Source organism: Papilio polytes, unplaced genomic scaffold (genome assembly GCF_000836215.1).
Source record: "Papilio polytes unplaced genomic scaffold, Ppol_1.0 DF824169.1, whole genome shotgun sequence".
Lineage (NCBI taxonomy): Eukaryota > Metazoa > Arthropoda > Insecta > Lepidoptera > Papilionidae > Papilio > Papilio polytes.
Window position 1 is genome coordinate 1153590 of NW_013525035.1, and position 15659 is coordinate 1169248.

General features: G+C 33.3%; 1 protein-coding gene across 3 annotated transcripts in view; it reads left to right on the plus strand.

Annotated features, from left to right (window-relative positions):
- The first annotated feature begins 66 nt into the window (after positions 1-66).
- The window catches only part of LOC106111382 (catenin delta-2), a 55831-nt gene continuing 40238 nt past the window's right edge, over positions 67-15659 (plus strand). For 2 of the 3 annotated variants that reach the window (XM_013293440.1, XM_013293441.1), the window contains exons 1-2: positions 67-535; positions 9076-9227. In XM_013293440.1, the coding sequence (XP_013148894.1) occupies positions 9187-9227 (41 nt within the window). In that variant the 5' untranslated portion in view covers positions 67-535; positions 9076-9186. The remainder of the gene's footprint in view (positions 536-9075; positions 9228-15659) is intronic. The other variant, XM_013293439.1, reaches the window with a different exon arrangement.

A 15659-nucleotide genomic window follows, 5' to 3' on the forward strand; every position in this document is an offset into this window, starting at 1 on the left:
ACTATCGCGTACCTTTTACTATTGGTTGCATGAGATTAAAAAGTCAGAAATTGTCTATGATTATTTAATGCTGAAGGGAGGAGGGTCGGTAGATTTCGCTTCGGTGTCCTCTAAATTTTATGTGATTAGTGTCGAACTTGATTTAAATGGATTGGATTAAGTGATACTGTTGGTGCTTAAACCGTTTACTTTACGCTTGAAGAGACTTGTTCGTGGCGCTGCTGATTACATTCCGACCGCTCCCAGTGCGTAAAGTACGTACGTCAGTAACCAAGTATTTTTCATGCCGTTTGTACTACTTGCTTGTAGTAGGGGCCGTGTGATAGTAAAAGCTGTTGGAAAGTGCATTCATAGAAGTACTTGATGCCGTAAACACCTATCTCACGTCCCATTTAGTGCAGAGCAGTATGCGTTCATAGTGTCTGCGATTTCGATGTTTGTAGCCATTTTCGGTGTGTGATCAGTCTGTGATATTTACGTGGTTGAATTGCAAAAAAGTGATTAAACCGAGGACTTTCCTGCAACACAACAATCCGTAAGATAATTCACACATCTATCTTAAATAGTATTACAATTGCTTCATATTTTTATTATTTTCTGTACTTTTCATTCAAAAACATTTTTAACACTTGGAGGTAAATACTTCTACTTATTTGCTCGTTTCACTATATATAGAATTCAAAATTTTGGTTGTAAAATTTATTTTAATTTAAAAATTAGCATTTCGACATCAATCAGAAATTGAAAAATAGTATATATTCATTTGGCTTTTTTAATTTTTATTTTTCTTAAATAAAACTATAACTTATCTACAAAAGTCTAACAAGAATTTTCTAAGGGTATTCCAATAAGTATTCTGCATACTGGAGTTTAATAAAAAGCATTGTACGTAAGATACTATAATACCATTAGTTAAGTTTCACTTATGTGATGCATATGTAAGTAAAAAATAACTCAAAGTTTGCTTCTTAGGTGTTAGAACATAGAAGAAATTATTTAAAAATAATCCACAGCCATGTTATAATTTCAAATATTAGATAACTCTATTTATTATTTACATAACAAAAACCCCATCCTATGTTCATGACTTTCAGGTCATGATATTTCTTGATGCTACAATCATATATCAGTCCATTCATATAACACAACCCTTTCCACATCTCACGTAGAAGACGGTAAATAACCAACAGAAACAAAATGATCATATATGCTTCTTGAAAATCTCTAAGGGCCGAATTCTGAAATGAATTTAGAATCCCATGCTTTGTAAACGCAGCTTACAATCTGAATTATCCAAATTTGAAATGTGCAGGAATAAGTATAGTCTTATTATTATTACATTGTTACATATTTAAATGTTGTTTTAGTATTACCAACAGATGAAACATGTAACAAGGAGAACATTAGTTATGAGTGTGGAAGAACACAGTAGTACAGGTAGACCTAGAAAGAGAATGGATTACATGAAAGGTGACATGATCAAGGGAGTGATGACTGAGATGATGCATGATAGAGTTATGTGGAGGACAAAAACCTGTTGTGCAGACCCTACGGGAGTAGGATAAGAAAGATAGTAATGCTTCAGTATTCAACCTTAACTCAAACTAGTTGTAAAATACCAATTATATAAACAAAAAATAAACATTACAGATGATTACTGTCCTTATATATGTAAACCAGGTTTCGAGAGTCTAGTTATATTCTATTAATTTTTTTTTGGTTACTCTTAGCTAAGATTCATCCTGTACTATTCCCTATGGAAATTTTGCACAGTATGTACTCTTACATCTCTTCAGTCATAACTGAATTCACTCCTTTCACACTTGAATTTGAACCATTTATAAACTTACTAATATTATAAATGCAAAAGTTTAGATGGATGGATGGATGGTTCTGGTCTAAACTGCTGACTGGATTATATATGCTATGTTTGTATGTTTGGATGTTTGTAGTCTAAACTGCTTACTGGATGTTATTGGCATTTGGCATAGATGTAGAGGACAGTTTGGAAGAACACATGGGTTACTTACTTTCTTCTTATTAATTCCGTGTGAATAGAGTCATGGACGAAAGCTAGTATTTTACTAAATTTCAATCTTTGTCCTCTATGTTCTACATATTAAAGATTGATCTTGTAAATATTTTTGTTATTAAATACACTTCTTCTTCCTTAGATCTATAGCCCTTTGTGAACCTAGGCTTGGTCAAGCAATTTTTTCCACTTCGGTCTGTTAGTGGCTACCAATTTCCAGTTAATTATGCCAAGATTTTCTAAAGTTCTCTATCTTACTAGAAAAGGTAGTTATTAACACTGCTTTTATTACTAAATGTTTATAAATATTCATATAAACAAGTTTCTAATTTAGGTAATGTTGTTGAACTGTTGATTTGGTAACCTACATTTTATACATTTACAACCTACTTATTGCTTGATTAATTCATTTATATGTTAATTCTTTACATAGTGTACTTTTTACATTTAAATAAAGTCTTCTTTTCAAATTATTTGTTTCTGATAGTGTTAGAAAATGTCTCGGTTGCATTTTTTATCTGAGTAATGCATAAAAGCAGTTTATATGTTTCGGCTAGCAATTTTATTTGAACCAGTTTCGTTATTTCTTATAGCCAGTGATTTCGTTCGCGCGTAATTAGTGAACACTTAAAAACATGTAGTTATGTGTTCTTCCAGATTATATATGTCTCTGTCAAATTTTATTGAGATCCATTTAGAAGTTTAGCGTACAAACTCTTATCAAACATCTATCTAAACAAGATTTGATGTTTTATCGTATTTATTCTTACAATTTCAAAGATACCTAACTTTCCAATAGTTTGCTGTTGTAATTAAAAACGGAAAGCTAAAGAATTTTACAAGATAATGTAGAAAACATACGATTGCAGTTTAGGGTATTTCTGTCTCAGCGCATGTCTCACATCGCCGGACATAAACGGACATGTCTTATTGCGATAGGGAACTGGCAACCCCAAGGAGGAGTAATTCCAAGCCATTGTGCTCTTTTCTCTGTACGGATTTTTTGTGGAATCGCGTCCGTTGATTAAAAACAAGTCCACGAGGATTATGACTGAAGATTACCTTGTTAATGATTTAATTCTAAATGAAATTATGATATTTAACCTGGTTTAAGAGATAATTATGAGGTTGTGACCCTGTTATCAATTGTCGCAATGTTATGTAAGTAAATTTATCGATATCTTCTGTTAACTGTAGATTATGCCTAAGTAAGACTACTCCGTATTTATATAGAAGATTATATCTCAAATTCCTTCTCTTTCCTACAATTATACCGTTATGGAGTTATTCCGGAAGGAACAGCTCGTAATATCGCTTTACTATAAGAAAGGAAGGAGCACGCAGTCGTAAATCATTAAGAAAGGCCGCTCCAAGGTTATCTGTAAATTCTTGTTCTTTTAAATATTTACGAGACGGTACTGAGAATTCTTGAATGTCCTGTCGACTAAGTAGACAAATATCTTGGAACTTTTATTTTGACGGACTTAAAATCTTTTTCGCGGTCTAAAAACTAAAATACGTCATTATTGCGTTAAGTAATGATAGTTTTTATAAGATTGCCTCAAACATAATGTAATAAAATAATACTTTTTTTTTCATAATTTTCATTACCATTCTAGATTTGTGATGTACGGACTTTTTGGTAAAATACTTTAATTTACTGATTGCAAAAAATAAAATAAAAATATATTTAATATTCTTATAAATACTTCTTCCGCTCTATTACACGTATTTATATAGATAATAGTTGTATGTAGCGGGTTTCATTTGTTATTTTCAAGTACAAATAAGTGATCGATAATCGTTGCCATGGATAGGGCTCATCCACTCGTAAGTAATACCCGTTCAATGCCCAGCTGTACATTTGTAATGATACATGTAATTCATACGTTTTTATATTCAAAATAAAGACATATCGGTTCCCGTGCGGCTTAATCCGCACGAAATTGTAAAACTTTGATTGTTTACATTTATCCAATTCTCAATAGCAACCATAATAACCTGTGCTATCTTACTGTTGGCAATGTATAGTTTATGGACCCTTTCCTACATGAAGGTTTTTTCAATTTATTTACCCCCTAAGTTTCATAGCGTGAAAATATATAGCCTAAAGCGTGTCGTAAGTGTAGGGCTTTTTATTAAAGAAAGTATTATTAAAAAATGTGCTGTGATTGCTGACATCCTACGCCACGAAGTAGTGGGTGTTTACGCTTTATTATATTAGTATAGAGAATAGATATTCGTGGTTTGAGAATAGATATCTAAAGTTTTATACAACAACGCCTGTTACCTAACGGGGTAAGCGGTAGATTTCCATTTGAAGCAATCTCTGTATACCTCTCTCGCTTCTACATCTTACGTTTCTGGTGTTAATTGTTAGCCATCTATTATAAATAGCACTAGCTTATGAATTACAAAAAACCTTAGTAAGAAGCCTATATTATCTTTCAAACTATTTTCTACATCTGTGTCAAATTTCACCGATATTTAAGACATTTGCCCGCACAGCCGCGTTGTGGAACGGTCTGTCCTCGGCGGTATTTCCAAACCAATACGACTTAGGGTCCTTCAAGAAGCGAGCCTATCATTTCCTCAAAGGCCGGCAACGCATCTGTAGTTCTTCTGGTGTTGTGGATGTCGGTGGGCGTCGTTAACCACCTCTGTGTTTCCGCCGCTCGTTTGCCCCCTTCTCTTATAAAAAAAGACTTATTTGGTTTTGGTGCTACGTAATTTCCATTAATAAATAAATCCAAACTTTCGCTTTTATAATGTTAATAATATTATGTTTACTGTTCAATTAAGTTTTGTTTTGAAAGGATATAATTAATTTTGTACCCAGTATGCCGACCTAGTTGACAGAGTAGTTTGATTTAAACAATCAACATGAAAACAAGGTTATATCGGACGATAGGTCAGTTCAGATGAGTTTTATTCAACAAAACCCAATTTAGTATTCCCTAGGCCTTAGTCCTTTGAATTTGCTTTCGGTGTTTTGCATTTATGTGTTTAATTTATGAAATGTATTTATGCATTTTGCTACTCGAATTTCCCAAGTGTACACACATTTTAGATCCGGTAAGATAGTGTGTTCCCAGCCGAAAGCCAAAATATGACTTACTAGCTGTTCCCGTGCGGCTTCATCCGCAGCTGGCAGCTTGTAGTTTATGGTCTCTTTCCCACAAGAAGGTTTTTTTCCAACTTAAGTTTAATAGCGTGAAAATATATAGCCTAAAGCGTGTCGTAAGTGTAGGGTATTTTATGAAAAAAGTTATTCAAAAGTATGCTGTGATTGCTGACGTTCTACGCCACAAAGTAGTGTGTGTTTACGTTTTATTATATTAGTAAATGGAACGAAAAGGCAGTTAGCTTACGTTAGTAAAAACAATCTTACTTCTTACTATGAGTAATATTATGAATGCGAAAGTTTAGATAGCTGTTAGTTAAAGTATGTAGCCTAAAGGGCTGAACTGATCTCGATGAAATTTGGCACAGATGTAATTTGGCACAGATGTGAAGACATAGGCTACTTACTTTTGTTTTTTTTTTTATTTCAAGCGGACGGTGTCGCGGGCAAACGCTAGTACTTATATAAATGGAATTACAACTAAGTCAATACATACGGAAACGTATGAAATGTATGCTATATCCTTTAATTAAATCTAACCTCAAAAATATTACAATCTTGTGGTACTGTGGAATTCTGTACTGTGTAGTCGTAAATAATATGCGTCGCTTCCATATTTCTCAGTTAATTGCTTCGGCAATTAGCCTCGTTTGTCCGCCAGTGGATGTAACAATTCCAGGCGAGATGTTCCCTTTAATAAAATCCGTTATAAGACTACGATGCACTTATGGGTTTCCCAGCTACATTTAACCATTCGTTAATTTTTTGGTTCAATAACTTTTTAAAATGCGTTTCCGAACGCAACTTGAGTTTTACTCCGTTGAAATTAAGGTGAAACTAACTTTAATTAATCATTGGGTAACGATAAAATAAATGAAAACTCCAGAAACCCGGCATTATTCGAAAAGCGAATCAACGTCATTATCATGAGTCCGCTGCGTCACCAATTTTTAAACGAATATTTAAAAATATCTTTTATTACAAAACTAACTGTTGCTCGCGACTTCGCCCGTGTTGAATTAAAAATCAAAAAAATTCTGGCCACATAGCCTGTATTACTCACAGATACCTTTTACAATTACCTTTCTAATGGTAAAAGAATTATTAAATCGGCCCAGTAGTTTTTACGAGAATCGAATACATACAAAAACCCAAAAATACAAATTTTTCCTCTTTATAAGAGTATAGATGAGGCAAATGAAAGTAGTAATGGATATATTAAACGGACTACAAAAAACAATTCTTATTTGTTACATATGATATCCGATACATTTGTAATCTAAAGAAAGATTTAACCAATGAAATGACTTTTATTCAAAAGTTTATTCTTTTTCTGTGTCGTTTTATATTACTTTTATTAGGAATCGAAAGTTTTGTGAAAGTTAAAATTTTTCCGTGTCATCTCTGTTTAAACAATAAGTACTAATAATAATAATAATAATAAACATAAAAGATTCTATATATTACTATTATTAAACAGTGTAAAAATGCAATAATAATAATATTTTTTCACGACAAACACCTCTAAAATCAGAGCCAAGAGAAAATTCAAATCATACTAATATTATAAATGCGAAAGTTTAGATGGATGTTTGTTAAAGTTGAACGGATTTCCATGAAATTTGTTATAGATGTGGAAAATAGTCTGGAGGAACACAGAATACTCACTTTTTTTTAATTACTCGTAAAGAATCGCGGGCGAAAGCTAGTTTAAAATATTTCATTAATTGCTGATTTTTGTGTTTCAAGTTAAATTACTCCCAATGGTATTGCAATAATGACCATAATTGTAATGTAGTTGCATGAACCTCAGTAAGCATATATGTGACCTTTTCACTCGACTTTCTAGTGTCCTAAAAATGTAGATACGTGTCGCTCAATTTCGAATCAATGGTATTACCATGCGTTTTAACTGGGTTATATACGTATTTGTGTTAATGTGATACTTGCGGATTAAAAAAAACAAAAAAAACATAATCCGCCACGTTAGATTAAAAATGGGATTTTCGGGTAAGTGATTTTGTACGTCATTAATTACATAAGGGAGAGTTTTGACTGTCGTAACAAGATGAGATGTTATTCTACACTAGCTTTCGCCCGCGACTCCGTCCGCGTCGTATTGAAAAACGAAAGTAAGTAGCGTTCTTCCGGACTATGCTCTACATCTATGCCAAATTTCATCGAGATCCATTCAGCAGTTTAGGCTACAAACTCTAACAAATATCCATCCATCCATGTTAACTTTCGCATTTAGTAAGATTACCAATCCATGATTTCTTAAATTGTGTTTTTGACCATTTATCGTAAAAATCTTTTAACAAAGTGAACATATACGAAATTCTTCGTAATCCTCCCTTTTATATCGTTTAAAAGGCTTCCCCTTATATATTACGTCCATTATTATCGAAACAAGGAGATCTAAATGTATTTACTTGTATCTTTTATCTTCTGTAATACGTCTCCGGGACCCTGATCCGAAAGTAAATCTTTTCAACAATCTTTTTAATATATCGACTGTTAATACGTATAAGTAAAGGGTTTCTTTTTATTTCACACTAGCTGTTGTTCGCGACTCGTCCCCGAGAAATTAAAAAAAATGTAATCTATATTACTATCATAAAAATTACCTTTTTATATGTGAAAGAATTTTTTAAATCGGTTCAGTATTTTTTGAGTTATTTCAATACATAATAAAATACAAATCTTTACTTTAAATAATGTTAGTATAGATTTTTTTTGCAAAATTTTATTTTTCTAGCCATTTTTAACAATGTTATGTCGTTGACAACCATATTCTTATTTCAGATGCATAAAAAAATATCCTTTTTTGTATATTTGTGTGTCTTTTTCTTTCCTGCTTGTTATCAACACGATTGCCAAGTGCGAAGGTTGTTAAGGCTCACGAATTATTCAGCTGTACACCCTTCGCACTTTAAACCCTTTAGTTGTACGTGAAAGGGTAGAGCGTTATAACCAGGGTGGACAGTAATAATCTTTGTTCACGATTCTACTAATGAGAAGATCTTTGAATATATTTTTTTGTTGTTAATTGGCATTTTAATGATGACATTGGTTATATTTATTACTAGTATTTGCTCGCAACATCACTCGCGTGTAATTAAAAAAATAATAAAAACCTTAGCCTATGTTATTCAGAGATAAATTACCTTTTTAACGGTAATAGAATTTTTAAAGTCCAGTAGGTTTTGAATACATACAAAAATACTAATCTTTTCTCTTTAGTATAGATGGATATTTGTATGGTTTTAAAATAGTAAACATCATAATAATGTTTAACATTTTAAATGTAATATGTATTTTTTAGATAAATGCAGATTTATACATACGTGGGTTAAACAAAATGTACTTGATTACTCATTATGTCAACAAATACATTGTTGCAATAAGCAAAATTTATTGTACATTGACCTCATGATTTGTCAGCCTTATTGCGAAAGGCATAAGACTGGTTTTCGATAATTCATACATAATTGTAACAGATTATTCATGTTATTGAAATATGTTCCGAAATCAAAACGTAATTAGACGTAATTCAGCGTTATTTAGTATTCACTTCGTATTTGTACTTAAATTATGTTATATCGAAAGCCTGCTACACATGCTTAGTTTTATCTGAACATTCCGATCGTTTAGATAAAACTGAGCGTGTGTAGCGGGCTTAACTATGATTTTCTACTGACAAAATGCACGAATAAAAATAATGTTTACTTAGTTTTTTTTTTTAATAAGAATGAGCGGGATAACAATATTCCTGTCGGAACAGAAGTATAGATTGTTCGTGGAATTGTGTTTGAAGTAAAAATCTTAATCCTTCTTCTTCGGCTTAGAAACAGAAGCCAACCGTTGTTATGACGTCATCTTAATTATTCCATTAACGTTTGTTTTTTTTTTGTTCCAGGTCAATCGCACTATAAACAGTGTCGCATGATGTTATTATTTCTTAATACATTAACGGTCAATTAGGCAATCGAGTGGGAAGTTTAGAAATGGTAAAGAAACAAAACCAGCAATGGACGGCGTGAAGAAATTACACTCGGGGACGCTGTATCGGTAAGTTATATTATTCTCATTTATATTAGTATAAAAAAATTAAAACATTCTTTAAACGTTGAATAATCTTTATCAGTATATTTTGACTTTACCATGGTAATCATTATTACGTTCAGATATATTCTACATATAAAAAGAGCAAAAAAACTATAAAAAACGTGCAATTGCAAGGAACTGTTAAGTTTGTACGTTAGTTTAGATTATTTACCTCGTAGGTGGTCGGCAAATGCGACGTTATTCGCAAACATGGGATATACAGAGTAAAAATAGGTCGCCTATTTTAACCGCAATGTATTTTTAGACGCCGTGTCCGCCACAATTAGCTTTTGTGGGAGACGCTTGCTTTGTTAAAATACACCGCTAGAGATAAGATGTGGGTTTGTCTAAACTGTATCAGTCATACTAAGGTTCAATTTGACGTAGGGTCTGGGGTGTCTCTCTAGTATATATATGTAAAAAGGAACACTAGGTTAAACATAGGTCACTACGACAAAGTTCCTTGTCTAAAGAATGTTTAATTAGTTGCGAACGGGTGAGAGGTTATGTCGCTAATTGGCCTCGTTACATTTTCAATTAAAGTCTATACAATACGGTATATTTCATTTTTCTCTAGCTTATACTAAGCTTGTTTAGTTATCAATTAAAGTATTTCACAGTGGTAGAGTTTGCTGTAGTACTATAACCACATACCGGCGTGAAATACAAGTAATTACAAGTTTTGTCAGATGAGTGGTCACGGGACACTTCGCTAATTTACCGAAATTATCTGTCGAAATTATTCTACTGTTAAGATTTTTCTACAAACAATTTTATATTTTTATCCTTTTAATTATCCATTTATTTATGTCATAAATAACCGGTATTTAAGTTGGCAAGTCAGGAAGAAGAGTACTCTTGTCCCGACGTGCCAAATCAAATGCCGGGTATAATAGCTTTTAGAGTCAACGATGGTTCTGCGTGACCGCAAACTTTTCAAATGATTGACAGTTCATTGTTAGTTCATAAACAGCAATCGCGGTACAGTCGGGCACAGTTGCACAAGTTGGGACAATTGTCGTCAGCTGACATAATGGATACAACCGGTGAACGTCACAAGTCGTTTCTGTTCTGAATTGTACTACTGTCTCTTACTTTGTGTGTAGTTGTTGGAATACTACATTTCCTACGGCTGAATACTGAATCGACATTTAAATATGATCGTCTTGAATTGCCACATTAGAACGCACATCTTTGACAAAACTATCATACAACTGTGTAGTTGCGCCTTGATTGTTATGGAGGTGCGCACACTATTCAATTTTTAGTCGTCCAACTAAACAGTTGAATTATATGCGAAACAATCGACAATCGCACAACTGTGTGCGATAGTTTAGTAAAATGTGTACGCCCGCTCTTGAACTTCAAAAAAAATACATTAAAATGACGTCTGTCAAATTGTAAGCGGAGCCTACGAAGTGACGTGAAGCATTCGGTCGTTAGTGAAATTATTTGGTTAATAGACAACAGACAGTAGAAAAAAAAACGCAAAAAAAAGCCATTCCTTATCATTCCAGCAGAGTTTAAGATGGTTCAATTATTATTCTTTTATTTCGTCCTATTAGTTTAATTCTTCACTTGTTTCATCTTAAAATAAAACAAAGCTGTGATTCTAGAAGGGGTTGTTGCAACCTTTTTCTGTCTGGCTTCAACTAAAAGAATGTTTTAGACGTAAGGTAGCAAAGCATACAGTACAGACGGTCCCCCGGGATCAGTCAATGTTGGCGACGTGCCAACAGATATTCAGTTGAAATTTACAGTTTAAAATTGTACCGTGTAATCAGTGATTGTGGCTACAAAGGTAGGGGAAGACCAAGAAAGTATGAATTGTGTAAAAGAGGATATGTTTAAGGGTGTGGATTCAGATGACGGCTGATAGAAATGTATTGAGCACATATTGACCCTCCGTAGGGAAAAGGGCAAGTTTATGAATCAATGGTTTATTATTTAAAGTTTGTGAATTTTATGCGAACTTCAATAGTTTTAATGAACTTTTCCATGATCTCTAGTTGCTTAAAGACGTATTTGTATTAACCAAATATCGTAGTTATGGTTGTAAAGCATATTAGTTACTGTTTCAAGAAATTATTAGTTCAATTTTATCCATCAACATTATTTTGAATAAAAATAGTATTTATTTCTTACTAAAACATTTATTATAAATATCTTTCGTCTTGAATTCTAAGTATCCGACTCCGCAGACTTTTATAAAGTTTCATAAAAGTCTTAACCAGTCCATCAACTGTCTACGCGAGCGCCCTCTGTATTTCTATTTTCATATCAAGATTCTCGCAGATAGTTGACCTGGACTCCAGAAGTTTTTATTTTTAAATCCTTTTAGCTATAAAAGTCATTTAAAGACAAATAACAACACAATCTTCGATATTAAAACATTATCGGCGTAATATTCCTAAGCTAACTTTATACCGCGTTTATTTGTAAGGCTGGTTACAAGTCATATTGGAACGAACGTATTTAAAAACACTTATAAAGCTTTAATTTATTTAAGTATCGCAAGACGCATACAAATTGTGTATTAGCGAAAAGCCTACTTCTTAAGCTAATTGTAGCCTTTTAAATAATCTTATTATGTTTACTTAAAGATGGCCAACTATTATTCCTTACAACAGAAACGTTTTATTTTTAAAGTGATTTTTTTTGAAGTATTTAAACATGTTTGTTATTGTAACGGCGAACTTTAATATCATCATTACCAGCTATATACGTCCCCACCGAGGGGCTCGGAGCCTACCCTAAGTTAGGGTGACTAGGCCATAGTCAACCACGCTGGCCCTCTGCGGGTCGATTGACTTCACACATATCTTTGAATTTCTTCGCCGATATGTGCAGGTTGCATCACGATATTTTCCTTACTATTATAACTTTAATATATTATGTTCTAATTCAAAATTCGTCTGAGTCCATAAATTTATTTAGTTGTAGATTGGAGGCGAGATGTGTTACAGAATTGCGCCTAATGTTGGTTAGTACTGTCCCTCTAGGTACAGAGTGTAAGTGTTTAAACTAGATTTTATTTTAATCAACTAATAGCATCTAAGCTAATTCCATGAAAACATAAAAACTAAGATTGTAACATTGCTTGAATCAAGTAAACTGGTAGCCATCTTTGTTGAACAAACAGCTCAGTTTTAGCAACGTGTAGTAGAATACATTAGACGGCATACTGTGCCCAATGTCCACTAATCCACTTACACATTGTAAACCTTAGTTAGTGTATACTCAGTTATCGTGTGTTCATATCTTAATTCAATTCCGACGGACAAATATAGGTAGGGCTGCCAACAAAACATGACGTGTGACGAAACGACTATCATCTGTCAACCCTTAACTCATTGATGACTCCATCCAGTAACTTATGTCACACTCACTCTTGATGTTGTTGATAAAATGCCAGTTTATGCACGATGCAAACCTATATGTGGTTCAATCCTGCAGATGTGGTAACCCTAACCTCAGGGCTTGCTCGCAATTGCTTTGTGGTCGAATGGATTTATTTTTAAATAAATAGATTTTAATTTATCATGTTTTTCAATATTGGTATGAACGTACAACTGTGGTGAGTCTTGGTTATGTAATTTACAATTTGATACTGTTATTATTACGTACATATTTATATCAAATCTGACATTTGAAGGTCGCAAGTTTGTTTTTAATATTATTGCAGAAGTTTCCAGAAGCACGTACTTGTTTTGATATCTTTAGACTTCTTTACTAGTATTTTTAACGTATTTGGTTTCTAAAGTATTCCCAACTCTCTCAATATTATGCAAAGTACGTAATTCACAACCAACAATACATTCAATCCCTCTCGATTCGCAGCCGAACAATGGCGAAGATCTCGTCGAATTCGGCGATAGAAATTTCTAGTGCCATTAGCGGGGACAACTCGAGCATTCGGAAGCGTTGTTTTGTCAAGTATGTAATTTACTCTGATGTGGACACAACACAATGTCCACACTCAATCAGTGTTTGATCGGACGCTGTGTTGTAGGACCAGACTGATGTTTTTAATATTTGAATGATGGTTAACGCCTGCGAATAAGGACGGGAATATACATGCCTATAAAACGGAGTGGTAGCTGGCATTCAATATGTGTATATTCACGAGATCTCTTGAGACTAGACGTACGTCTTACTTATGCTGAAAAGCTGGGATACCATACCGCATAACAATTTTTGGAAAAATGTTAAATATTTAAAATAGCTAGAATACAAGTATTATGACAGTAGAAACCCTCACTTATCTAAACATAGAGAAAATACAGGCCACAACGGCTCTCGACTACTCGACGACATTAAAATTTACTTACAAATTTCCTCGTAAATGCGAATTAAATCGTGCCAGCTACATTTATGGTACTGGCATGTTTGCGTGTACATACGCCAGAAGCTGGCATGTACTAATCTCGGTAGATTGTGAAGTATCTCTTTCTGGTGATACAATTTTTTACATAGTCTTATGATTTGTTAACATATTGTCTTCCAATCCATAAATTGATATAAAAGGGTATATATAGCAAATGTTAAACAGTTTCTGTTTATAAAATAACATATTCCAAACCACAGATTCGATTTGAGGCACGTATAACTGTGTTGGCTTTTCGCGAACTTCTCCGAGGGTTTGGTTATGTAAGAAAACATCGTCAGGAAATTCGCATTTACGAGGAAATTTGTAAGTAAATGTAATGTCTAGTATTCAAGAGTCGTTGTGCCCTGCATTTTCTGTATGTTTAGACTAGCTGTTCCCTGCATAAAAATATTTTATTGTTTACATGTGTCAAATTGTCAATTACAAATGTCAAAATGACATGATATGACAAAACTTGGCAATCTTGCTTCCTTGATGTTGGCAATGTTGGCATGTTGGTCTTTTTCCCACATTTGGGTTTTTATCCAAAATATTTACCCCCTGAGTTTAATGGCGTAAAAATATATGTCCTAAAGCGTGACGTAAGTGTAGGGCTTTTTATTAAAAAGAGAATTATTCAAAAATATGCTGTAATTACTGACATCTTAGGCAACAAAGAAGTGTGTGTTTACGCTTTATTATAATAGTATAGATAAGTGAGGGTTTCTACTGTCATAAGACTTGTATTATGAATGATTGGCATTTTTCTAAAATTCTATGTTGGTATGGTATCTTAGCTTCCCAGCATAGTTTTCATTAAACTAATTAAGTTAGAAATTAGCTTCTAATATCTTATCAAATATGTAAAATATTTCATATCATGTGAAACAGACAAGGTAACGAAGTTTGACGTTGGTAGAAAATTGTTTGATCCAATATTGGCATTGCCTTTGCTAAGACATTTTGACCTTGGCCAATGTTGGCTCTAATTAAAATTGGAAGCAGACGAATTGAATTACAATGTTTATGTTCAATGAAGTATTTCAATTGAAGAGACTAGTTTTAGCTCTTGTGAAGGAGACGAAGATTAGTGTATTTTTTATAATCTTCATTCTACTTTGACTAATGTGTATATAATCGACTTTTTGTATTAAAAATATGCTAATAGGAAATATTTGCGTGTTTTCGTGGCGCCAGTAATAAGAAAAAATGTTATTGATAAATAATAATATAGAATTCCACTAACTCCAAAGGTCAAGGTGTAGATTGACATTTGTATTTTATGAATCAATATTAAAAATAAAACATATGTACAACTGATCCTGTTGAAATACCCGTGCAGACATTGAATGTTGTTTAAAATAGAAAAAGTTAAATACGAGTACATCATTTTGTACAATTAAGTGTAGTGTTTACGATATTTTTAATCATGTTAGTTTTTTGATAATTTCGTCATCAACTTGCCCTTGTCCCTTATGGAGGGTCGGCACACTATGTGCTGCTCTTCCATACATCACTATCAGCCGTCATATCTGAATCCACTCCTTTCTTAAGCATATCCTCTTTCACACAATACATCCATACTTTCTTCGGTCTTCCTCTTCCTTGTAGCCATCCATATTCATTCTTAACACTTTCTGGTCTATGTCCCCATCGTCTCGTCGCATAACATGTCCATACCACGCTAACCTTTTACTTCTCAATTTCTCCACCACTGGCGCTACTTTCAAACTTCCGCTAATATACCTAGATAGAGATTAGTTTAGTTTAGTTTTTTGATAATTTGTCAGCTTAGAAATAAAAAAAAGCCCTTCCTTCTCGCCTTCACCTTCTCACCTTCTCGCTAAGTCGCGTCAAAATCTGTCCAATCGTTCCGGAGATTAAAGCAATAAACGCAGCCGTAGGTACAGACATGAGTTTAAAATATTGGTTTTCTGTCCTTTGAATACGTCATAGAATATACATTTTTTTTGACCGACTTCCCAAAAGAAGGAGGTACTCAATTCGTCTGTATGTTTTTTTTTTTT